The 26,695-nt window shown below is 35.9% G+C and overlaps 1 protein-coding gene across 15 annotated transcripts; it reads left to right on the forward strand.

Annotated features, from left to right (window-relative positions):
- The first annotated feature begins 1,143 nt into the window (after window positions 1–1,143).
- EXOC1 (exocyst complex component 1) lies at window positions 1,144–26,569 on the forward strand. Of its 15 annotated transcripts, none has more exons than XM_021530660.4 (21): window positions 1,144–1,442; window positions 3,076–3,209; window positions 4,045–4,175; window positions 5,028–5,187; window positions 6,067–6,087; window positions 6,847–7,034; window positions 7,657–7,884; window positions 8,114–8,246; window positions 8,425–8,534; window positions 8,752–8,805; window positions 12,291–12,440; window positions 13,589–13,694; window positions 16,531–16,575; window positions 17,703–17,866; window positions 19,556–19,666; window positions 20,132–20,208; window positions 20,685–20,913; window positions 21,893–22,076; window positions 23,229–23,428; window positions 24,923–25,117; window positions 25,901–26,569. In XM_021530660.4, exons 2-21 carry the CDS (start codon window positions 3,086–3,088, stop codon window positions 26,051–26,053), a joined length of 2,763 nt encoding a protein of 920 aa, XP_021386335.1. In that variant the 5' UTR covers window positions 1,144–1,442; window positions 3,076–3,085; the 3' UTR covers window positions 26,054–26,569. The 15 variants fall into 15 exon arrangements, with proteins under 15 accessions (XP_021386335.1, XP_021386420.1, XP_021386585.1 ...); XM_021530745.3 differs by having other exon boundaries at window positions 1,144–1,250; XM_085577897.1 differs by having other exon boundaries at window positions 1,249–1,386.
- Window positions 26,570–26,695: the final 126 nt, after the last annotated feature.

Below are 26,695 nucleotides of genomic sequence, written 5' to 3' on the forward strand. Positions count from 1 at the left end.
CTCTGTCACAGTGAAGGTAGTTCCAGTTTCCACAGAATTCATCAATGACTACAAGTAGCTATAACCAATTTGGACATCAGTTCTCATGCTAAATCCTAAATCTAGTCTCAGCATAATTTTCCTATTTGGATTATCACTGACATCAGAGACTGCCAATTAGTCCAGATTCTTCTACCTAGAAGCAAAGCAAAAATCTGACTGCTGTCCACAGATTATGAATATGAACTGAACATGAGCCAGTGAGTGCCCAGGCCAATGGCACCCTGGCCTGTGTCAGCAATAGTGTGGCCAGCAGGACCAGGGCAGGGCTTGTCCCCCTGTGCTCAGCACTGGTGAGGCCTCATCTCCAGTACTGTGTTCAGTTTTGGGCCCCTCACTTTCAAACAGAAATTGAGGTGCTGGAGTGAAGGGCTGCAAGGCTAATGAGTGGTCCAGAAAACATGTCCTGTGAGGAACAGCTGAGGGAGCTGGGTTTGTTCAGCCTGGAGAAGGCTCAGGAGGGACCTCCCTGCTCTCTACAGCTCCCTGAAAGGAGGCTGTAGTGGGGAGGGCTTTGGGCTCTCCTGCTGTGCCTGCAGTGAGAGGACAACAGGAGACGGCCTAAAGCTCAGACAGAGGAGATTCAGATTAGATATTAGAATTTCTTTTTCACTGTTAGTATTGTCAGACATTGGAATAAGTTGCCTGGATGGTGGAGTCACTCTCCCTGGAGGTGGTCTAAAAGTGTCTGGATCTAGTACTGGGTGATAAGGTTTAATGCCTCAGGGGTTGCAGTGATAGTGCTGGATGGATGGTTAGACTTGATGATCTTAAGGGTCTCTCCGACCTTGCTGATTCTATGAAGTGACCTTAGTCCTGATGCTGTGGCCAAATGGCATTACAGCATGCAGTCTGAGCTGGACACTGTAATTCAAAATTGTAATGCACTGTATGTTCTTTAAGTACCAAGTTTATCTGCATTTCTTCTGTGGACCATTTGTCCCCTAACAGACCAAAACCCCCTCAGTCCTCTGCCGTGACGTCACTGGAGAATGCTGACGTCACTTTGGGGGCGGCAGCTCTGCCCCGCGCCCGCCGCGCCCACTCCTCCCCGCCAGGGGGCGCTGCGCGGGCAGCCCGCCCCGAGCCGCGCGCCGCCGTCACGAGGGCGGAAGCTGCGGCGGGAGCGCCGCGTCCTGCCCGGCGCTTCCCGGCCTGGCCCGGCGCTTCCCGGCCTGGCACGGCGCTTCCCGGCCCTTCCCGGTGCCGCGGTGAGAGCGAGGCGGCCCCGGCACCCTCCGGCTCTTCCCCCGTCCAGGCGTGGGGCTGGCGCGGTGCTCCGCGGGCCGGCTCGGCCGTGGCCGTGCCTCCGGCTTCGGGGCGGGGCCGCTTGTGCGGGACTCGCAGGTGGGAGGCGGTGAGGCGGTGTCAGACGGGCCCTCGGGAGCCCGCCGCTGCTCTAGGTAGCTCTTCTGAGGTTTTTCTGTCCATTTGTTGATCTTGTGATTGAGTTCCGGCGATGCTGTGGTTGGGCTGCGTTCTGTTGTGGTGTGTTCTGAGCCGGTGGGATGCGGGAGCAGCGTCTTTTCCTGTTTGCGCCCTAAGAGAGGCCAGGCAGTGCTGAGCAGCCTTACCACGCTGCCATGCCCCGTCTGGCGTGTATTTCCTGGACGAGCCGCGGCTGGGATGTCATGTCTCGAACAAATTTCATGTAGCCTTTGTTTGGCTCATTACAGGAAATGTTTATTTCCAGCTTCTTAGGTTGAATTCTGTGTTCCTTTGAGGCAGCAGGATTCAAGTGTGAAAAGCTTAATTTTGTGCTTGGTCCTGGCACACTGTGAATGTTTTGGTGGCTGTGACTAAAAGAACTGAGTTTTTAATTCAGAAGTTGAACTGTTTATGAGAGCCAGTCTTGGATCTTGGATTTATCATGATGTGGGAAAGGTGTACTCTGCCTAACCTGCAGTACTTGTGATAGCACTGAAATAGGAGAGTTAGCAATTTGTAGTAGCTTGATTGTGACTTAGAGCAGAAAATAAAATCCTAAATAAGGAAGGAAAGAGGCATCTGAATTTGAAATATAGCAGATTATTGGTATTTTGTGTGTTCATCTTATGCATCTGTTGAAGAGTAACACGAATGGTGACCTGGTACAATTGGGGAAACAAAAGGTGGGCCCAGCATTTGATGAAGAGAAGGAAAATTATTAGCAGCTATGGAGTGGTACATTGCCATAGGGTGTCATTTAAACAGCATGCCCTGAGCGCTGTTGACAATACTGTTTTCACTTTGGCATCGTGGCCTTGTTTTCACAAAGTTCTTAACTTTCTAATCTTCAAAATTACTGTAGTGCCCAAGATTTTGTCTTTTCTATGGGTTTATCAGAGGAAGCAACTCGGGCATCTTCAAGAGAACAACCCAACCTGAAATTCAACTCTATATATTGTCTCAGCATCAAGCAGTGTAGTATGTTGTGTGTACTAATCATGCTTTTTTTAAATGAACTGTAGAATTTTAAGGCACAGATAATATTGAATCTTCTGTATTTGAATAAAAACACTTGAATGTGATGTGTAATGTGTTTCTCTGTTCAGTCTAGATAAAATCTCTAGTGTGAGGTACTGTTCTTAATCAAGTAAATATTGCTAATTCCTTAATTTTCTGGAGCTTGGAGAGGGGTTTTTGGTTTTGTTTTGTTTGTTGTTTTTTGGGCTTATGTGATTGAATTCTACAAGCTTGAACATTGGATGGTCTTTTTTTCCTTGGTTCCAGTTTCAACTTTATTGAATGCCTAGTATTTCCCTCTACTACAAAGAAGCTTTTTGTACTCCATTAATTTAAGCTCAAGAATTATCCAGTTTTCTAATTGAATTACAGTTTTCTAATTGAAACAAGTAAGGTTTTTGTTGTTTTTTTTTTTTCCTAAAGTGGTCTGGTCTTCTACCCAAGTCATGCCTGTCTAGATTACAAGTCATTAAGTTATCTATAAAATTGGATTTTAAAATCCTGTGGTTACTGTAAGTACATGACAGGTTCTTTTCTTGTGCGTCTGGTAAATATGCTTGAGTTTATTTTTTACCTCCTAAAATCTTTCAGCTGAGAGAAAATGACTGCAATCAAGCATGCTTTGCAGAGGGATATTTTCACTCCCAATGATGAACGTTTATTGAGCATTGTGAATGTGTGCAAAGCAGGCAAAAAGAAGAGGAACTGCTTTTTGTGTGCCACAGGTATATATGAATACCACACTATATTTCTTATCTTCACCTTTGTTTTTTCTTGGTTGCATTTGTTTTAGCTTTATGTACAATTCTTATTCTTGACTTGTATAAAACAGGTGCTTTCCATTCTTAATGGAGAAAATTATTTATAACTTGTACTTTCATTATTGCTTCTACTAAAAAAAGAAGCAAACCCCACTACTTTTATTCACTGATCTCATTGTAATTTGAAAGGAAAGAATGAAATAGTATTCTCTAGGGACTGGTGGGCTTTTGAAACAAGCTTTATGTAGTGCTTAAAACAGGGTTTAGTAAAAATCTAAGCTGATAAGCCTAAATAAAATGCTTTAAAGAATACTGGTTAGAGACCAAGGAAAGGCGCAGCAACTGAATTGAGTTCTAAGGTTCCTTGAAGTGTATGTTTATTACATTTTATCTCTTTAAAAAACTAGGTGCTTTGTGTTGATCTGTCAATAAATTAGCTTGCTAGAATATTTTTTGACTGAAAAATGTCTGAAAATGTTTTCATTCTGACTGTACTCTCCAGTTATGTCTGTGCTATGTCAGTTATGTGGTCATGGTCCAAGATCTGCTGCATCAAAGAACTAGCTGAAAATTGGGGTCATTACCTCACAAGCTGTATAGAGAAGTATACCTGTTTGGTTGAGACTTAAACTGAGTTGCGGTTATTGTGGATGAAAAGGTTTCAAAATGTTTCTTTTCATCAGATAAATGCTAACAAATCTCCCCCACAGATAATTTGTTTGGGAAGTTGAAGTACAGCAGACACAGATGTGAAAGTAGTATGTGTGTTTTGAAATGACTCTCTTACTTCATTTAATAGTGACAACAGAACGACCAGTGCAAGTGAACGTGGTAAAAGTGAAAAAATCTGACAAGGGAGATTTTTACAAAAGGCAGACTGCATGGGCACTTCGAGACCTTGCTGTTGTTGATGCCAAAGATGCTGTTAAAGTATGTGGCACTTTTTTGTTTAGTCCTCTGCTCCCATGATCTTCTTCATTCCAAGTTAGACCTAACTTCCTTGTTACTGGCTACTTTAAAAATTAGATTGATAACAGGTTAATTAAGATGATACATTCCTGTGCTGCCTGTGCCTGTGTTTTCTTTCAGCCTTTGCAAGACTATAACCCTGGTAAATTGAGTAAGAGTAGTCTAGATACACTTGAATAGCAGTAGTCTCAATATCTGCCCTGTTAGTTGTAGTGATCTTGCAGTGACTGTAGAGAGCATCTGCTAAGGACTAGTAGTACTTTTTCGTTGTTAGTCTTATGTAAAGTCTTACCCAAGCTTCATTTCCAGTAAGAAAATTTATGACTGTTATACTAATGACAGTCAAAAATTTGTTAAAATATCGAAAATGTTTTGCTACATGTCATATTTTTTTTCTGGGACACTTAAAACATTCTTAATGAGCAGTGTATAAGCTTGAGGGTGAGCTGGAAGCATAGAGTCCTGATGTGGTGGACTTTTCCATAGAACAAGAGGAGCAGCCTAATTTGACCACTTAAATTCATTTGTTGCCATAAACTTTGTGAAAAATCTGACACATCTTTGTATTGTGTTATTTTTGTCTTGCCTTGACAAAATACTGCTGTCATAGCATGGGTTCTTGTTTTTCACTATCACATTTTTAACACATTTGTTAAGGTGCATGAAGGCCTTAAAGTGCTGTATGAGCTTAAGGCTGGCATCTGTGTAATTTAATTTTTATCCTGTCATCTCCATTATTAAATGTGTGGACAATCTCTGCTACTTAGAGAATCATTTGACTGTGGAGCATTTAACATATTTCATCTTTTGCAGGAGAGTCCTGAATTTGATTTGCATTTTGACAAAGTGTACAAATGGGTTGCAAGCAGTACAGTGGAAAAGAACACCTTCATTTCATGTATCTGGAAACTCAATCAGAGATACCTTAGAAAGAAAATTGACTTTATTAATGTTAGTTCACAGCTGTTGGAAGGTAAATGTCTACAATTATATTTGAAGTATAAAGCTTAGTAATTACTGATTTAAAACAGATACACTAAAAAAAATACTCTTAATCCTGATGGGTTTTCTTATTTTTATTTCTTTTCAACTTTATATTTTCTAAATCTTTAGGTAGGTGAGATAACTATACAGGAGATTTTTTTGTTAGAAAATGGAGAACCAAGACAAAATACTTAATTAATAAAAGTACTAAATATTGATAAGCTTTCTATATTTCTAAGACATTCTGTTTCTTGAAAAAAAAAAATCTACCTCCAAGAACTGGTAGGTCTAAATGTGTAACGAATCTGCTTTTGTTCTCATTTACATTTCCCCTGAATTAGAAAAATTCTTTAAAAAGCCAGCCTCTGTAGCATTCTAGAAGGTAAGGGGGTTTTATATGAGATTTCTTGTTCATTGACTGTGAGGCATGTGCTAAATTCTGCTGGCCTCTATTACAATTTATGTGACTGATTGGTGGCTAGGATGGCTTTGTATCTTGTTTGCTTATCCTGTACTAAATGTTTTATGATCACATTATCTTTTAATAGTTAACACTTTATAGTAAAGCTTAGCAAGTAGGAGTATATCACATGGAGTGTGTCAGAAGTGGCAAAACTACTGGTATTAAATACTAGACTGGTGTGTGCAGAAAAACTTGAATTAGAAATGTGAAACAGGAAGGATAGCATTTCTGTGTTTTGGTGTTGACCAGAATTTGTTTTAAACCAACATCTAACAGTTCAAGTTTGTGCAATAATAAAACATTCAAACTTACTGCCACTTAAATGTGTACACACTGTTCGTGCTTTGTCTAGCTAACATTCTCTGCTTCCTTTCCTCTGCTTTTCCATACCTTTTAATTCTTCAGAACTTCCTAAAGTTGCAGAAGGTGCGTAACACCTTTTTCCTTTATTTTGCCTTGTAAGCAATTTTCTTAAATAATATGTTTTTTGGTTGGTTGGTGGTTTTTTAGTGCTTTGCTTAGCTTATCAAGTTGCTAGAGAAATAAGAGAGATGTTTCAAATGTCCTACACTTTCTGTCTGGACTATGTTAATACTCATTTATCAGCCTTTGAGTGGCTTGTTAAATTCATTAAGCACTTCTGTGAGAAATCATAGTTAATGAAACCACTGTTTATTTGATTTTCACTTAACTCAGTACGAATTTTCCTGCTGTTAAACACATCTCGAGCATCAAAATAACTTTTATTTAATCAGTGGTATGTATCTTAAACAACTTTGGTATATTTCCCTTATGGTCTGTCAAGCAAAAGAGAGAATCTAACCTGTACTGATTTTCCACTAACAAATTGAGTCTAATACTGTAATGTATTCTGATGCTGGTTACTAGTGTAAGAAGTGAATAAACTGAGACTCGGTTTGTTCCTTGGAATAATGGAAGGTGGATATTTGTATTTTGCTTATGTTACATAATTTGGAAAACATCGCTGTTGGGAATCAGTTCTGGAAATTGTAATGAAGTGTGTGGAAGACTGAGACTTGAAAAATGTGTTCATAGGCAGCAGGTGCTTTTTAAGAGAGTTGTTTAATGGATAGATATACTTGTGGGTAGTTAAACATGCTTAAGTACTCCTAAAATACTTGTGACTTTCTTGATAACGTGTTTAATTTTCCTTCTCTACCTAAGAATCTGTTCCAAGTGGAGAGAATCAAAGTGTAGCAGGAGGTGATGAAGAAGCTGTGGATGAATACCAGGAGTTAAATGCAAGAGAGGAACAGGATATTGAAATCATGATGGAAGGGTGTGAATATGCTATTGCTAATGCAGAGGCCTTTGCAGAGAAGTTGTCAAGAGAGCTGCAAGTGCTAGATGGGGTAAATAGTCCTTCCAATGTACAGTGTGCCAGCATGTTGAACTGTTCCCTTTGATGGTGACCAAACAGCATTCTCTGAAAAGATAGTTAACGTTACCTCTCACGTACTGAAATGTAGATTTTTTTTTTAGACAACCCAACATTCTAGAGGTCACTTGAAAAACTTAGGAGATGCAAGGGTACAGACTTGAGGGAACCATCAACAACCTCCTCAAACTGCCAAGTTGTGTGTTTCTTGTATATTTTGAAAATTGCTGCTTTCATGGTGATGGCTGATCTTGCAACAGAGAATCTGACCCTATCACCTATGTTCTCTTTTTTTTGGAACTAAAAATGTTCTGGTATAGTAGGGATTACTGTTTGGCCTTTTGTTTTTCTGCAGACCAGTAATTCAGCTGGAAGAACTTGAGCAAAGTTTTGGCTTTATGTCTTATGTTTTTGAAACAAGGAAGTGTCACAGATTTAGGAATTTCTGTGTTCAGTAACACTATGGCTTAAATTATTTTGTTGATTGCATGAAGAGTTTTGGAAACTATTTGACAGTAATAGAGGGAGAAGGAGATACCAGAATGCTTTTGAGATATAAAAATATCTTCTAAAATGTGACTTTATTTTCTGTACAGGCAAATATTCAGTCCATTATGGCCTCAGAGAAACAGGTGAATATCTTGATGAAGTTGTTGGATGAAGCTCTAAAGGAAGTTGACCAAATTGAGCTAAAGCTGAGCAGTTATGAAGAAATGCTTCAAAGTGTAAAGGAGCAAATGGATCAAATTTCAGAAAGCAACCACCTAATTCATCTCAGCAACACAAATAATGTTAAACTGCTGTCAGAGATAGAGTTCTTAGTGGTAAGGATTTTTATTATGTTTACTATGGTTGTTCACATCAGGTATAAAATTCTTTTAGGTTGCTACCCTCTTTGAGACTTCTTTAAAATAATGAATTTATTTTTCTATTCCATTTATACTTATTTTCAGTAAGTTATAATAGCAAAATTATATTTATCCTTCTTGGTTCATTAGCATAGCAAACTAATTTCCTTTCAGCTTATGGACAATACTCTCCATTATTTTGTAGAATCACATGGATCTGGCTAAGGGCCATATAAAGGCCCTTCAGGAGGGAGATCTGACATCTTCTCGAGGCATTGAGGCCTGCACTAATGCAGCAGATGCTCTTCTGCAGTGTATGAATGTAGCTCTTCGTCCAGGTAACGTTTTTGTTAGACTACTGCCTAACAAACAATATTTATTATGGTAGTGCCTTGCCAACTAATCTCAGATTTTGTTCATTGATTGAAGGAATTTTGACCTCTGGTCCTCTTAGTTCCCCTACAAATATATTACTCTGTATTTTGTACACTCTAAAGTCCTTTTTGTTTGTTGTAGGACATGATATGCTTCATGCAGTGAAGCAGCAGCAGCAGCGGTTTAGTGACCTGCGTGAGCAGTTTGCACGGAGACTTGCCAGTCATTTGAACAGCGTATTTGTTCAGCAGGTATTATTTCTTACTATTGAATACAAAATTTTTGGTCACAAACTTTTCTGGAAAATAAAAAACCCCAAAACAAAACCAAACATACAAAATAAAACATATGAACCTTGGTTTTGTTTCTTAAGTGATTCATAAAACACTGACTTGACACTTGTTTCCTAAAGTCTGGGTGGTTCTTTTAGCCTCAGCTTTTTAATTTGTGTTTTTTATCTTCAATCAGTTTACTCAGACCTTCCTTCAGCTCTATAACAGGTCCTCCTATCATTCAGTTCCAGTGAGTACATTGAGTTTGATACAAGATTTTCTAATCAATTTTTTTTTCCTGAGCTTGAAATGATCTAACTAGCAGCTGCATTTTTGACTTTGCAAAAAGAAATTTGTCCTTACTGATTACAGAGCATCAGACTTATGTGCCTTTTCACTTCTATTATTTTTGTCAGCCCTTAAGCTTTGTTCGTCTGTTTATGAGCTAACATTCCACTGATCTCATTCCCAAAAGTTGCTGAGAGACAGATTGACATGCATGGAGGAAAAATACTTTCAGTATTTTTCAGTAAGTTTTGGCTTGTTGTTAGCTGTGAGGTAGTAATCAACAGATAAAAAATTATGACTTTGCTGTTAAGTTTAAACAGGAAGAGTTCATTAACTGCAAGAGATGAGATTCTGCAAAGCTTTTTTGTTGTAAAAGAGGAAAAAAAGAGGGTTTGTACTTCATTTTGAGATACAGATTCAAATGTAGAGGTATAACTGAATGAGCTTATTTTGTTAATTGGAGGAATATAGCAGTTTCTTAGTCTGTTGTTGAAAACCTCAACTCCAATACTTTATTACCTTTAACATCTGAAGAGTTGCATTATTTGTTTAGAATGTTTCTTAAAAAAGAAATTTAAAGCACTTTAGAAAAAACTAAGATAAAGGTAAAGAATTAGAAATTAAAAAGACAAATGAAAACATGGTAATGTCTGGAAAGCTGATAATATAAGCAAGACATTCTGATTTGGAAATCATTAGGTAGAAAAAAATAGTTACATTGACATTTGAGCCTAAATACATTACCTTGAAAGTATGAAATTGCTCTTTATTTTTTGAAAAGCGAAATTACTCAATGCTTGATTCAAACTACTGTTGTAAGATACTAAAGTGCTTCACCTCCTTTATATTAAAAGGAGAATAAATATGAAATTTTTTAAATAGAAATGCAACTTATATTGCCATTTGCTGCAGTTTTAAAAAATGTTTACTAACAGTTAATGTAGGTGTCTTTTTTGTGTAATACTAATAATTAATTAACCTATTACTTTAAAAATCTTTTAACAACCAGGTTCAGCACTCAATTTAAAGGCAACTCCATGCTTTCTACTTTTGAAATATGAAGTAGGTTGGAGGCTTGAAACTATGAAATAGTTGAATGACAAATTCATGGTGTCATTTGATAACAGTATAAATTTATGTGTAACAAGAGAAAGCCTGTTAATGAGATGGGAAAGGTGCCTCTAGAAGCTCTGTAATGTTTTAGAGCAGTCTTGAACAGAACATACTTTACTGTAACCGGAATGATTAGTGCTGTGGAAAAGTTGGCCTGGAGAGAGAAATGTACCTTGTCATGGAATTTGTCATCTAGCTTTATAAAGAATGGAACTACTAACCAGAGAAGTTGTGTATAACAAAGAGGCATGAATAAAACTGTTCCATGAAGGAAGAAATAAAAATTTGGAAAGCTGAGTATTTCCTAGCAGTAATATGAATGAGCATTTGGGCTGTTGTAGTTGATGAAAGATGTGACAGCCACCAGGTAAATTATGTTAAACAATAATGAACTTGAACATTAAAAATACATGGTGTAGGAATCTGACAAATGAGGGGTTAGAGGGAGTTTCTCTGATCTTTTTTTTCCATAGAAGCATATCAAAGATTTGTTCAAAATTTTCCTATATGTATCCCCAAAAGTATGCACAAAGTATTGAGTATGACCTCAGTAATCACAAGAGCAGCTGTGTTGCTAGTGCTGGCTGGATTCCAATTCCAAATTCTGTGTTCAATAATTACACTGGCTTCTTGTTGAACTACAGGATTGTTTTTATAAGCAAAATTTATAGTGTTATCCTTTGCCATTTTCTGTGAGTATAAATTAATGAAGTTGGCCAGGACTTGTTTCTTTGGGTCTATTTGTATGTCAGTTTATGTAGTTAAAAGAGGAGGGCTCAGAGCAATTTCACGCTCATGTTGCATACAGAAATGTATACTGAGACAGGTTGCAAAGAACTTGAGGATGACCCATCACTGTAAGTGTTCAAATCCAGTTGTTCAAGGAGAGGGTTTTGGCAGCCTGGTCCAGTGAAGGTGTCCCTGCCCATGGCAGGGGAGCTGAAGCTAGATGGTCTTTAAGATCCCTTCCAACTCAAACCATTCTATGATTGTTATGTAGTAGTTCAGCTTTGTCCAGAAGCTGGCAGTGTTCATGTTGCCTTACTTAGTAAAAGTTGGTATTTTACAAATTAAATCTTTGATTTTTTTTTCAAACAAAAGAGAAGCTTTCTCTAACAAAAGGCTTGATTAGTATCCAGTATAAACAGAAAAAGGGTAAGACAAAGTTGCTTTAGTTTTGATCCAAACTGGCTTCTGTTCCAACTTAGAAACAGGCAAAGGCAGTTTTTAAACAGTACAGCTTATTCTGCTGACTTGTTGTGTCCAAGATGGAACTATCAGGAATGCTTCCTCTATCAGGGATGGACATTGACTGACCTGCATAAAGCACCTGCATGTGATGCAGGAATTGGAGACCAATTAGTACAATTTTTGTGTGCTTCCATGGCGCAAACTATAAGTTCTGTTGCTTTATTTACAGCAAGCCCAGTAGAAAAAGACTTTACAGAAAATATTAAAACCATTTGGAAGTTAGTTACATAAATTATCCTCCATTCTTTTAACCCAGGGATAGTGATTGTGTGTTCTGCTGTATGGCTGCACAGAGGTGTTACCTTGCTTGGTCTTCATGAATTGCTCAGGAAGCTTGTTCAAGCAAGTGAAAGCTTAAAATGCTAAATCATGTGTTGGTCTAGCAATATGATTGGATCTTTGTGTAAAGGAGGAGCATGAAATTAGTAGCTTGTGTTAAATGGATTGTTTTATGCTGCTGGCTGTAAATGTTCACTGATGGTGTGTTGTATGTATCTGTTTGTGTGGAGAAGAGGGAATGTGTGTGCACTGATGTTTTTAAGATTTGATCAAGGAAGGCTTGGCCAAAGTGGACTACAGTATGTTGAATTGGAGCAGGCTGTCAGAGGAGAGGTATAAATCTCATCATTAGCACCCAGGCCACCCGTTAACTGGAGACTTGAAAACTGTATATGGGAAAAACATCTTTAAACAGAAGCAGCTACTTTTTTTTGTTAGAAGAATAATGTGATAATCTATTAACATTTTTCAGGAACAATTGAATGCTTCTCATTACATTTTCATTCAGGTGTACATTGCATTCTTTTACAAAAAGTGCCAAAGTGACTCACCTTGAAGGCAAAAAGCCTTAAAATGAGCAAGCTTATTAAGATGCACTACCTGCCTCGGCTGTAATAACTCAGTGTCTGTATTACGTTAGGTGTCTTTTTCAGCCTGCATCTCTAGACCTTGCTTCTATGCAAGGTGTTTTGAGGCCTTTCGTTTGTCTGAATGAGATACTGTCTTCATACTACATTTTACAGGAAACTTCTAATGTGTCTGTGTAGTGCTTCTAGATTTACTTTAATACTTTTTCTTACCAAGGGTCATGATCAGAGTTCCACTCTTGCCCAGCACTCTGCTGAATTGACATTACCCAATCATCATCCATTTCACAGAGATTTACTTCGATATGCTAAACTGATGGAGTGGCTCAAGAACACAGATTATGGAAAATATGAAGGGCTAACAAAGGTATGTGAAGTGATCAAATGATGCTACAGAATGTACATAATAGACTGGGCTTGAGAGTCAAAAGAATTCTCTGTGTCATTTTAATATTGCTGTATATTAAGTATAACTCACTGTTCCTCTTTTTTTATTCCTTTTTAGGATAATAAACTTCATTTTTTTAGTATTTGTGGTTTTCTGCTCTGTTTATTGTTTTTTTCCTCAAACAGTTTATGCTGAGTTATCACAAGATATTTATATTGATATTTATGTAAAACAAGCTTGCTATTATACAGCATAGTAAGAAAAAATAATTCATTAATTTCCAATTGGTGTGCTTATTGCCTGTGTAACACCTCTATTTCAACAGACCTTCATTACACTTGGAAGTGTCAAAAACTTCAGAGGTCTCTTGTGCAATAGATTAAATAGAAGTGTTTCTCCCTTGTATGCATGTAACTTTTAACTACCTTGTTTAAAACTAACATGGAGTAAAAAAATTACTAAAGAACTATACAAAACGTTCAGGTAGAAGTCAAGGAAAAGTTAGTCCTTACAAAACAACTGTTTTTTAAATTAAAATTCTGTCATTCTTAAATGGAAGATTTAAATTAGACTTTGAAAATAGCTTTCACATAGTTATTTGTTTGCCTTCAGTGTAAAGCACACAGTGAATGGTTGACATCTTTGTGATCTTCTAAAAAATGTGAAAATTACATATTTATGTATGCTTTGGGGGGAACAGTAAGAGTCTGATAGAAGAGGGTGCTCAATTCTCTCTCTTCTACTACCCTTGAAATGAATTCTGTGATGCTCTACCACCAGTAATCCTATCTGTATGTAGTGCATTGCATATTTTTTCTTATGAAGGAAAAGTAGAAGTTTCTGATTAATGCTCAGTGAACTCACTATGAAAATTAATGTAAGCTGTTTAAATATCATTAATATATTTTTGTGCATACTGCATATATATATATATATATATATATATATATATATATATATATACTTATATAGTCCAAACCAGTTTGCTGTTTAGTAGGACTTGAAAATGCACATGTTTAAAGAGTTATTTAATAACTATTTCTAGAATAGTTATTTTATAACTATTTCTATAATAGAAGAAAGTCATTATGAATACCTGTTAACTAAATTTACATTTTTCTTTTAAGAATTATATGGATTATTTATCACGACTTTATGAAAGGGAAATAAAAGATTTCTTTGAAGTTGCCAAGATCAAGATGACAGGCACAACCAGAGAAGGAAAAAAGTTTGGTAAGCTTCCAGAAGGCACATAACTTGCTTTGAATCTTACTATTTGCATATAAAACACTCATTATCTAAGGCTAATTTTGTAATGGTGTAAAATTCTTTACTTTTGGCAAGATGGAAGAAGTTGAATGAAAAATGACTGGTAAAACTTCTGACTTACACAAGGCCAAAGTAGCACAACTGAAACCTTGTGAAATTGGTCAAATAAAAGTATAAAATACAGTATTTCTCTCAGTTTTCAAGTCTACACTAATTTTTTATTACTTGAATTATCCCACTTTATTACCTGAACAAATTTGAAAAATCAACTCTAGTAATTAAAGGGGGTTTGGGCAGCATTTTTTTATATTTCTTCTACTGTTATTTCTGCTTTTAATAAATCTTGGGTGGATTTTTAAGAATGCTAATCCTGCCTAGTAAGACTTGCATATTTTAATGTGTTTTTTCAGTGGGATTTACCTATGTACTATGAATCTAGAAATCATAATTTGTTAACTTGTAGGTATTTATTTTTAAGGGAGTATTCCTGCTTGAATTAGTTGAATATGGAAGTATAGCTTAAAAAAATAACCTGGATACTTAAAAAGCAACAGTGCTGTAGGTGTATTTATGTATTGTCAGTTCTATATTTTGAGGTGCAGTGTTTCAAAGCTTCTTTGAAATATTTATATTTGCCGTGGATTGCCAGTTTGCGAATTTTGAATTCCAAAATTATGTGCAGCTGTAAGTAGTAAGTTATGTCAGCCTCTTTCGGGTCCTGAATTTGTGCTTTGAAGCTTGATCATAGAAATCAGAAAAATGTAATAAAGGGAAGAAAGCAGGAAGGTGGTAAGGCTTGTTTGAGAGATGGAGAACGGGAGATAAGGCTTGGCAAGCTGTTGGACATGGAAAGTGGAGGTGCCATAAGATGTCATTTTCAGAACATTTGAATTCCTAAATCTTGAAAAGCAATCTTACTGCAAGAAAAAAAAAATACCTTTAGTCTAATAGAAATTGATTTCCGAAACATTCTAAACACTTTGTCTTGACACTTGTTTTGTGATTGGTATTTGTGAAGAGACAGCTTTTGTAGCAGTTCCCTAACTTGTGTAAATGTTATGGAGCAATCAGGCATTTTGGAGAGAGAGGTCCTTCAATTCACAAGAATAAAACCTGCACCTTGAGAAGACTTTCTGTCATGTATTTGTGCAAATTTAGTTATGTTGCAGCACCTCATAAGGGTGTGTAATTTCAAAGGCTTCTGTGTTCATTGTAGTGATTGTACTACTACTAATTACACATTTATTCAAAATATATCACTTCTCAATAGTAAACTTGTTTGAGGAGTAGTGTAGGTGCATAATGCTCCAGTTGTACTCAAATACTAAAGATGACCTGTTTCCAAGTTGTGTTGGTGTGTGTTCTTGCCTTTTTTTTGTGCTTTGGGAATAGCACTGCTATTTGAATGCCTCAAATGCAGAGGAGATGCTGGGAGAATTCTGGCAATCTGTGCTAATGCAAGGTTCTTTGTCTGCATTTTTATGGCAAAAAAAGCCAGCCTGGGTCATGAGCATTCACACTTGTCTTCAGTAGTCCTTTATTTATTTTTTTTTTTCCTCTTTTCTGATGAAGCCAAGACTTTGATACTTAAATACCATAAAGTCAGTGTTGGAAAGAGTGCTACTACTGCCATATGTTTATATGATGTAGCTTGTCAAAAGCTACTAAGGCTCCCCTGGTTGTCCAGGGCCTAATCTTTGTAGTTCTTCATATTCTGTAATAAGTCCCATATGTTTAGAAATTGAGGATGATGAAGAAGTGGGACAAGTGCATGACAGTTGCATATGCCAAGTATATCATGCCTAAACATTTTTTATTCAAAATCAGGCAAAACCCATATGATCTAAAAACTAGGCTGGAATTAAATTTGAATTTGATGTTACAATTATCTGTAGTGTTGCCTACTGAGAACATCTGGTATTTAAGACATGTTTGTGGCATTTAGAAGTATCTACTCATTCTATTACAGTAGGTTCTGCTTGTCTGCTCCATTCTGGGGGGCTTGTAGCATCCATCCTCATCAAGATCTCTTTAAAACCACATATTGCTTTTAGTGTATGTATGCAAATGCCTTTTACTCTAGGGATTCTATATTTTCTACAAATGCTCATTTACTTTAAATTTTATATTTAAGTCCACTTGAGAAAACGTCAATTCTGAGAAAAACACAGGAAAAATATAAAAACCTCCTTGTAATTTTTTTTACTATATGTTTATTATCTTTATCGTCTCCAAATTTGCAATCATCTGTTTTTGTGCAGCATGAATGCAAAAGATGTAATCTCTATATAAATATCCTGATATGCAACAACTAAGAAAAGGTTAGCCAGTCTTACTGTTGATGTGGATTATATTGCAGTAATTGTGTGTGTGTTTTGAATTGAAAAGGTGGACAATATTTCCGACTCAGTAAAAAAATTCCATAAGTATGTTTTCATTTCTTCATGTCAATTGTTGATATAATTTATCATGGAAACTGAGTCTGACAAATAATTTAATGGACTTCTCAATTTGGGAGAACTTAAATACATGTTACCAAAAGTATTCTTCAAACATACTATATAAGAAAAATCAGATTTTAATACCTAGAAACTTACTCTATTTTCCATGTAGTGTAGATACTGAATTTCTAAAATAGTACCTCTCCAAATAAATGTGTTTGCTATGTAGTTACTTGCTGCTTATAGTTCTCTGCATGTTTCTTTCCAGTTAGAGCTTAACTTGCATCTTGTGCATGTTTTGTGCAAACTGCATTTTAACTTGTCTTTGTCTTTGATGCTTGCAACCTAATCCATCCCAGCTACACTGCCTCGAAAAGAAAGTGCTGTCAAACAGGAAACTGAGAGTGAGTATAACTAGTTGCATTAGTTGGTGTTGTCAATGCATGTGTGTTGATGTTACAATGTAGTGCTGCATCAGGGAGAATCTACCTCACACTGAAGCACTCTGTTCAGAATGAACTAAATGTGAGCAGAACCATTGGGCTGGCAAGACAAAAAGGAAGCACAGCTCTAAGTCCCAACATAGAATTTGAGAAGATTTGCACATAAAGACTATCTTTTGGTTTTCCCATGCTACTAGTTGATAGTAAAAATACGTTTGTGCCTGAGAGCACAAACATAATTTTTTTTGTCATAGTTTTCCATTCCTCCAGTAGGTTGAAGCGACAATTTAGATTAGAACTATAGACTTTGTCTTGTGTCCCTAGACTAGATACCAACAGAGCAGTTAAGTGAAGCTTGCAGGATTGCTTTTAAGTTTCTTTATGGCTTCAATGTGAGAAGTTTACTTATAATGATAATTTTTTGGCCTTTTTTGTTACCAGCTTTCTCTGTCCTGGTCCAACATTTCTGAAAATTTGGGGGTAAAAAGAAATAAAAAAGTAAATACATAGTCCTAGGTGGAGGCCCAGAAGTATCATGAAGAAATGACTGAAAAGGAGGGGAGAGCATTAGCAGCAGAGTTACTATGGGGCTGTAGATCTAGCAAAATAGCTGGAACAAACTGTGCAGTTAGAGGATGTTAACAGCAGCAGGATCGAGTTCAAGATGGAAAAGTGCCTGTGTGTATATAAAATGTTTAAATTATGTTCCTTCCTGTAGTTCAGTCCTTCTGGTTATGGCAGCCTTTGCCCAAAATACATCCACAAATGTCATAACTGGTCTTTCAAGTCTTCAATCCCCATGTTCCTGTATTTTAGTTTTGTTCCTTTTATACCTTTTTGCCATACTTTACAATGGGAATTTAAATAGTTATATTGTACTTTGAAAATTGCTGAAGGATTTCAGTTACCTTATAATGAGGAAAGACTACATTTACAGCAAAAACATTGGTAGCTTAGATAAAAGTTGTCTGATTTTAATATAGGACTACTTGCAATTCTTGATCTCATATGTTCTGTAACAAACTTCATATTCTTCAGTATTTTATTCTGCCTTCACTTTCCTCCTTCATAGTGTCTTTATTTCACAGGTCTTCATGGAAGTTCTGGAAAATTAACTGGGTCGACTTCTAGTCTAAATAAACTGTCTGTTCAGAGTTCAGGGAACCGTAGATCTCAGTCATCCTCACTGTTAGACATGGGAAACATGTCTGCCTCTGACCTGGATGTGGCTGACAGAACAAAATTTGATAAGGTAAAGCCAAAATATCACATAAAATTCCTGCTTAGTTTTGTATTAGAGGTATCTTACATATCCTTCTTGTATAGTTCAAAAATCTCTACTTTTTAAATCTTAAAACATTCCAATTTCAAAGTTTGTATGTACCATACATCTAATAAAGGCAGTTCCTAAGAAATATGTAGATCACAGCATTATTCTCAGATTATAAGATTCTATTTAAATCCTTTATGTGCTGTATTTGGTCTTTAAAGAATATCAAGCATAAAAAACTATCTTTTAAGTTTAAGCCAAATATGTGTTTTTAAACAAATAGGAATGAAACTGATGGATTCTCCACTGGTTTTTTTTGTTTTTTTTTTTTTTTTTTTTAACTCATTCAGTGTTCTATGACATTTTACTAGCATGTAAGCAAAAGTGAAAGATAAGAATTTTAGCCAGGACTTGAGCATGGCCCTAAAATTTTACTTATGCTGGTTTCACATTAGTTATCATCAGTTTTCAACTTTAACCAATAGCACTAAGTTGTTATTGGAGTGGCCTCATGTTTTAAAACCTGATGTCCTCAGCATCTGTTGACTTTTTTCCCTGAACCATTAAAAGTGACAGTGCTCACTATTTCTTGCACAGTTGATTCCTCTGTGCTGTGGAAGGAAAATCAGCAGTCAGAGATAAAAATAATTTTGTTGTTCTCTACTGAATTATTTGATGGAGATGAATGTTTTTCTTCTGACCACTCCATTGCTCATTCATTTTTCTGGGAGGAAATATATGCCCGAAACAATATTAACTGTTATTACAAACTTGTAGCAGCAACTTGTCTAGCATAAAAAAACTAACTTGTTAAAACAGTTTTATGCAATTATTGTGCTGTTATTTTCAATTTCTCACTTGTGTCTCACACCCACTGGGGATATGTGAATGTGATTTAATATACACAGAGTCATAAGCTATTGAGCTGACCTACTAAGTTGTTGGTTTTTCTATGGGAATTTTCATCAGCATGGATTTCCTATGTGGCTAGATTGGTTTAATTTATGTAAATTATTACATGCCTTAGTTTTTAAATACTTGCAGAGAAAAATGTAAGAGAAATATGTTTAACATCTGATTTATAATTTCCTTATTTTGTATTAATTAAGTATTGTAATTACTTATTGCTAAAATAGTGTTTCACTTTAGTTTAAATCTAAATATTGTGTTGTATGCTTTAGTACAACACCTACTTATTTGTTTCTCTAGCTGCTGTGTAGAAACTTTTTCTGCTATTTCTACAGAACAGTTGACTTCAACATACACAGTTGACCTGTTTTTCTTCCCTGAGGCTTTTAATTTTGTCTTCCTCTGCTCAGCAAGCCAGGCAGAAAAGATGGTGGCAGAGCCCAAGACTTACTATTAAAATACGAGTGCTTCCATTATAGCAAAAAAGTGCTTCCTCAGGCTGCAACTAGAAAACTTCTAGTTGTGGAAAGACTTAGATTGTTCTTTTCTTCACAGTATTACATGGGTAAGAAAGGGCTGTGTTGAAGATGCAGCTATTACTTTTAGACATCTACTTACAAGCTGTTTCCATTTCTGTTAAGTAGTAGTAAGCCTTCTAAAGCTCAGTGAAGATAAAAGGTACATGTAACAAACAATTAAAATTATTACTGTTACCCATCCATAGAGTTTGATGTGTTGATAAAATATTTTAACTTTCTTTAGATTTTTGAGCAAGTATTAAGTGAACTAGAACCTCTGTGTCTGGCAGAACAGGACTTCATTAGTAAATTTTTCAAACTGCAACAACATCAGAGCGCCTCTGGAACAACAATGGTATGGCTTAGATTCTCTCACTGGAGTAAAAAGTATTGACTAGGCCTCAAAAGAGACCTGTTTAAAAGAGAACTTTGGAATTTATTGGTGATTGTGTGATCCAGGTGATAAGTAATTAGTTTTTCTTCATGAACGGAACGATCTTTATTTTGGCTAACCAAAACAACATTTTTTATAGAAGACCTAATATGTTTCCTTTGCCATGGGTTTGTGTCCTCTTAAGATGACAACAAACCATCATGCTATATAGGAAGACAGTGGGGAGTAATTGTGGATAATATTGAATTGGTGGAATGTGGCTGAAAAATTACCAAAACTTGCAAACTGTTCTGTTTTCCACTCTGGAGGCAGGGGGTGCTGGGGGTATGTAACTGTTACTTATATTGGTTTTGTCAGATGTAGTAACTGCTTTGATAAAGCAGTGGAGACAGACCTTATCTTTACTTACATTCCTTGTTCTCACAGAATGAAGTGGAGGAAATGGATGGAGTAGCTTTATCCCGTTCATATACTTCTGGTGTTCCACAAACAGTATCATCTGAGTATGTGCTGCTGTTTTTTATTTAAGCCTGTGTGTGAGTTTATTTGGCATATAAAACTTTTTTATCTAAAATCAGAAATTATTCCCTTTCAGTGAAAGTGAGTAGTAAACTTTTAATTTTTACCTAGATGCTACATGTGTTGGTAAAAAGAATATTTTTTGTATATAGAATGGGTGCTCCTGTATATGGCTGTTTAATTCTCTTAATAGTTTGCAAATTGAAATTAGGCACTATAATATAGAAAATATGCTTAGCAAACTTCTGAGAGTGTGTCGCAGGTTCCACAGAGAAAATACTTTTTGGAATGTTTTATACCTGTGACTGTTGATTTTTAATGTGTGGTACTGACTTTCTGAAAGTCATGAGACTTGTTGAATGCAAATGAAACTACTATATGAAATAAATATATCAAAAAGCATGTAAAATAGCCTAGTAAACTGTCAGAGTAATATTTTCCTCTTATGCATTTTTAATAGGAAGGACATGATCCGACAAATGATGACAAAAATATTTCGTTGTATTGAACCTGAGCTGAATAACCTTATAGCACTGGGAGACAAGATTGATAGCTTTAATTCCCTTTATATGTTAGTTAAGATGAGCCATCATGTATGGACAGCACAAAATGTGGACCCTGCGTCCTTTCTCAGCACAACACTTGGGAATGTTTTGGTGACTGTCAAAAGGAACTTTGATAAGTGCATTGTAAGTTCTTTAGTTATTCTGATTAACCTAACTGTAATATTATAGGAAGCCCACTCCTACTCAGTTTCATTTTACATTTCTGTGTACTTAAATTCTTTAAATTTGAAGTCAAAATTAGTAATTTATTGCTTTTCTACTGGCCAAGCCTTCAAATAAATGGTGGTTGTGTTTCTTTTTTCCTCTCCATTCCAGTCTTCCTCAATAAGTAGCTTTTTGTACCAAATAAGACCACTCGCTCAGCGTTCTGAGCTAGTTAACATTCTTAGTTCTTTGTTTAAACTTGTACTCCTTCTGAGATTACTGAAATCCATTAAGTAAAATATAGCTGTCTGCCTTTTTCACTTGTCAGAACCAAACTATGTGGACTTAAAAGGGTATGAGGTCTTTTGGCAGTAGCAGAGGCTGCTCCTGCTGTCTGAAACTTTCTTTTGCTAATTTCCTTTGCAGTTACCACCATTATATTATGGCAGGTGAAAACAGAGTTGTTGGTATAACTTTGTTTTATTGTCATAAATGTAATTTCACTCTAGGCAAACATCATAAAACTGACCATTCTTAATCAGTTTAATACTTAAAATATTTGGAAACTTATTCTTTTGTTACACTCAGAAATAAAATTTCTTCAAAAGACTAAAGAAATGTCATGCAGGAAAAGAAATCATTAGCTTGGCTGAATCAAAAAAGTGAAATTCCTTGTTAGATTATAAAGTGAAAATTGTTAATTGCTTCTGGTGCATAAATTTGGGGGTTTTTTTATTGTGTGTTTGTTTTCGTAATACTAAGTAAATAAAGGGGAATAAAATACCATCTTTCCTTTTTCTTTCCAATTATTTTACTTAAAAAATTTTTAAGGGTAAAAAGCGTGAAAGACTAAATGAATGTACTATTCAAAAGAATTATTTGTCTTTTATATATGTCAGTTTTTTCAGTATGTCTACATGATCTAGAGCCTAACACTTGTTCTTGTTTCAAATTCAAGAGTAATCAGATGAAGCAGATGGATGAAGTAAAAATCTCAAAGAAGAGTAAAGTTGGGATCCTTCCATTTGTTGCTGAATTTGAAGAATTTGCAGCCCTTGCTGAATCAATTTTCAAAAATGCAGAACGACGAGGAGATCTAGATAAAGCCTACATAAAACTTATTAGAGCTGTCTTTGACAGTGGTAGGTCTTCCAAGGCTGTCATAGTTTACTAAAATAATTGTTTCCCCTTGTTTATATATAATTTTACCCCAATTAATAGGTGGGGTTTTTTTTGGACTACACTAAAATTTTGGTTGTCTCTGTTATTGTGAGTAACTGTAATCCTTTTGATTGTAATATACTTTTAGATACTTTCATTTGTACAGACCTGTAAAGTAACTTTTGAGTTGTGACAGAGTGAAGTGATTAAGACTTAAGAGGGAGGGGAGATAGCAACTTGGCATGCCCACTTTGCAGTGGTTTCTTGTCTTTTTGTTTCCCCCTGTAAAAAATCATATAGGAGGAAAAAAAATTGGCAGTAGATTTTTCCTTGTTAGCAGTTCAGTGTTTTGACTAAATTAATCTGTGCTATTACTGATACTCTTATGCCCTGGATCACATTCATGATGGGCATCCTAACAGTCTCAGCAAAATGATTAATAAATGAACAGGCATGGAAAATTAACTGCTTTTGGTTGAAGCCATCCTCTTTCAGCCTCCTTTTAGGTGCAGTACGGGAGAGATAGGTAGAATTTTTTTTTTTTTTGCCTGCTTGGTTTTTTTTTTTTGGGTTTGGGCTTTTTTTTTTTTTTTTTTTGCAGGGGAAGGGGGAAGTAGAAGATCTATGTGCAAAATTATCTATTTTCATTATGACATTTAGGGACTGATGGTAATTTTGACCATAAAACTAATAAGCAAAAACTGAGATTAAGAAGTACACTTAAGAACCCCCCGCTACCTTACTGAAGATTTTTGTCCTAGTGAAGATGGGAATTGATTTTGCTGTTGACTTCTCTTAAATAGTTCTATCTTGTGAAATTTATTAGGGATACTGAAAGCATGCTTGTAAGCGTCCTCAGAATGTGACCTGCTCCTCACACCTGTAAATGAGATCATACATTTATCTTTTTATAAGTGAATTTTTTGCCATACAAGTTTCATTGTCTTAGAGCCTGAATGTATCTGTTGCTTCCTTTGAAGGCTCTTAGATAGCATTTTATTTACTGGTAATTCTGACTAAATGAGTTACATGAAACTCAAAATTCCCTTTTTGATAGTATTATGGTTATTGCTTATGTTTTTCTGAATTTGTTCTTTTGGTATTCTTAGTATTTTGCTTTTCATTTCTTTTAGTTGAGAAAGTAGCTAATGAAAGCCAGAAGACACCCAGGGATGTTGTCATGATGGAGAACTTCCATCATATTTTTGCAACACTTTCTCGCTTGAAAATTTCTTGTCTGGAGGCTGAGAAAAAAGAAGCCAAACAGAAATACACTGATCATCTTCAGTCTTATGTAATCTACTCACTTGGACAGCCTCTTGAGAAATTAAATGTGAGTATATTTGAGTATTCATTTAAATGGTAAAGGATAGTGGAAATAATACATTCAAAAACTGTTTGATGTCTTTATCACTGTATCTATCGTAATCCCTTATTATTTTGGATTGGAATATGTCTGGCAAGAGTATTCATGAGGATAACAGTCTTGGATGAAAATAACCAAATTTTTCATGGCAATTAATAGTACTGACTAAACATCAGTGTCTTAAGCAAAAGGTTTTGAGGAAGAAGAAAGTGAGGGGAAAAGTCATCAGGATTTTGGGGATAATCTTTCTCACCTCAACTGCAGAGAAAATTGCTGTAGTTTCTGAGCTGTTCAACAAGAAGAACAGTTATAGGAAAATTCTGTGTATCTGAAGTTGAACTAAATGTTAAACTGAGTGGTGACTTAGGTTCAGATTCAGTTCTGTCCACATGAACATCTCATGGCTTTTTCTATAAACAGGATTTCAGGCATCCATTTTCAGAGGCATTTAAGATGTATTCCTGTTTTGAAAATTAAAATGCTTTATTGCTGTTTCCACTTTTGGATTGACTCTGACCAACATCTAAGATGTCACATAGCTAAACTGCTGCTCAGTCCCCCCTCTCCAGGGGGGACAACAGGAAGAGCAAAAGTGAAAAAACTTGGAGGTGGAGGTTAAGACAGTTTAATCAGAGAAGGGGAGAGAGAAAGATAGAGGGAAAAAAAATAAAGTAAGTGGTACAAAACCAGTCATTGACTACCTCTCACAAGCAGACTGATGCCCAGGCAGTTTCTGAGCAAAGCCACTTTGAAGCCAAACACCAAACCTGCCTCCTCCAACCCTAATTTTTATAGCTGAGCATGATGTTATGTGCTATGATTTGGTCAGGTTTGACCTGTTCAGCAGTAACCAAAACATTGCTGTGTTAACAGCCCAGTTTTAGCCACAAATCCAAAACACAGCACCATAGAGGCTGCTGTGAAGAAAGTTAACTAGGGAGTTACTTCTGTCCTACCCAGACCTGATGCACTGTTGAGCTCAACCTACATGTTCATAGAAATACTTCCCTCTATTACTAAAACATTTTTATTTACTATGTTGAGAAAACTGGCTAATGACAGTGAGAAGGGAGGGCAATTGTGAACAAATATGCTCTTGTGTAATTATGGTTTAAAAGATGCTCAGGTGCTTAGGGAGATCATCCAATAGATCCAGTATTTGGATCCCTGGTTATGAGCTCATGAATTGAGGATTTTGAGGCTGACTGGTTATTAGTTAAAAGGTTGCAAAGAAAAGCTCAATTGCTTCTAGAAAGGATTGGTTTCAATTTTATTCTAGTGCTTGGACTGCTGTCTTGTTGAGCTGTGTTTTAATGTTTATGGCTGAGCAGTACTTCATGCCCAATTAAGAAACAAAAATTGGGAGAACACAACAGTCATTAAGCCAGATCAAGATTTAACCACAGATATTCTTGTCAAATGCTCAGATTTGTGATAGTGACTAATGCTATTACTTGTTAGCATTTTTTTGAAGGTGTTGAAGCTCGTGTGGCACAAGGTATACGGGAAGAGGAAGTAAGCTATCAGCTGGCTTTTAATAAACAAGAGCTTCGTAAAGTTATAAAGGAATATCCCGGTAAAGAAGTGAAGAAGGGATTGGATAATCTCTACAAGAAGGTAGATAAACATCTCTGTGAAGAAGAAAACTTACTTCAGGTAAACTAAATCGTGTCTTAAAAACCCTATAATGTTACACAGAGGCTTTTTATTACTGCTTTTGCATATGTATTCTGTGAGAATGTTCAGCATAACTCTAAAAACATAAATTTTGAGTACAGCTTTTGGGTTTTTTTAATAAGCATACTCTGTTTCTATTTGTTTAATACTGATTTGGACGAGAGCAGTAGAAAAAAGTCCAGAAAGAAACTACTTTATGATTCCCTAGCTGACCATTAATGGGTGATGTCTGTTCTGCAAAATACATTGGAAGTAGAGAATAGATTTAAATTAATGGATAACCTGATGTGAATCTTAATTGGTGCACTATAGCAGAATATTTTCAGTTATCTATTTTCTGATAGTTGTATTATCTAATGTTTTCCTTACACTGTGTGAACTTTTTCACTGGAGTAAATAACAAGTAGACTTGAGTTAAGCTTGTTTAAACAGCTTTTTAAAGTCTGAAATGTGAATTATAGCACTCTTCTGGTTCGGGGTGCTTTCCTGAAAGGCAAAAGCAATACCTCTGTTAGGAGAACTTCCCCATCTTCTATTTTCTTCTTTGCACATTTATTATGTCATGTCAACATTACAGATCTTAATGGATAAAAACCATCAATCTTCTTTTTAATACAGTAACTCAATCTATTGAACTTTATTAGTAATCTTTAGCTGTAAAATGACACCTGAAATGTGAGAATCAATTAATGAACCAATGTTTTCTAGTTAGCCTATGTATTATGCCAGTTGACTTTTCCTAAAGTTTGCTTTCTTTGGCAGGTTGTGTGGCATTCCATGCAAGATGAATTCATACGACAGTACAAGCACTTTGAAGGACTGATAGCTCGCTGCTACCCTGGATCAGGAATTACTATGGAATTCACTATACAGGATATTTTAGACTACTGCTCCAGTATTGCACAGTCTCATTAAGTTCTAGGAAGGGAAAGAAGCTAGCAAAGTGTGTGCCTGTATATAAGGGAATCAAACACTATAAATGTTAATGGGTTTTTAAAAGGTGTTTTTCCATGTGTGTGTAGTTAACTGCCATGTTTGAGTAACACTCCTGCTTCAAATGCCTTTCAGGGCAAAATAAAAACTTTGGGGATTTATTGTGCTTCTATTGGGCTGAAGTAATGTTTGAAAGCATTATTCTGTGAAACACTTTGGATACAGTTTTTCCCTTACCCTAATATTCAAATATTTTTATTTATAATTCCTTCTCTTGCCAAAAGCAGTAAGCACTACCTTCATAGTATGCCAAAAGAATACTGTTTTCACTAATATTTTTCATCTTAGAAATTATGTAAGTATTGAAGACTATCAGATGTTTTCCCTTCCTTGTTGTAGGAAGTATGGATGTAGAACTTTATGCAGTGGGAAGATTGAATTCATGTTCTAAGATATGTGACTACAGCTATAATTCTTAATTAAACTATGTTCATCATATTCTTTATTTCTGTGGAGAGTTATTTCAAAAAGTTGAAAATACCTGAAGGAATTAATTCCTTTGTTTTGTTGATGGTTATTGAAGAGTTGGTGCCTTTCTGCATTCATGTTGTTTTTCTTCCTTTT

Source organism: Lonchura striata, chromosome 4, assembly GCF_050655825.1.
Source record: "Lonchura striata isolate lonStrDom1 chromosome 4, ASM5065582v1, whole genome shotgun sequence".
Classification (NCBI taxonomy): domain Eukaryota; kingdom Metazoa; phylum Chordata; class Aves; order Passeriformes; family Estrildidae; genus Lonchura; species Lonchura striata.

Coding starts and splice junctions, on each gene's coding strand:
- EXOC1 (XM_021530660.4), top strand. CDS start 3,086: ATGACTGCAATCAAGCATGCTTTGCAGAGGGATATTTTCACTCCCAAT. Junction 13,695..16,530: donor CAGAGAAGGAAAAAAGTTTG/GTAAGCTTCCAG, acceptor AATCCATCCCAG/CTACACTGCCTCGAAAAGAA. Junction 25,118..25,900: donor AAGAAGAAAACTTACTTCAG/GTAAACTAAATC, acceptor TTTCTTTGGCAG/GTTGTGTGGCATTCCATGCA.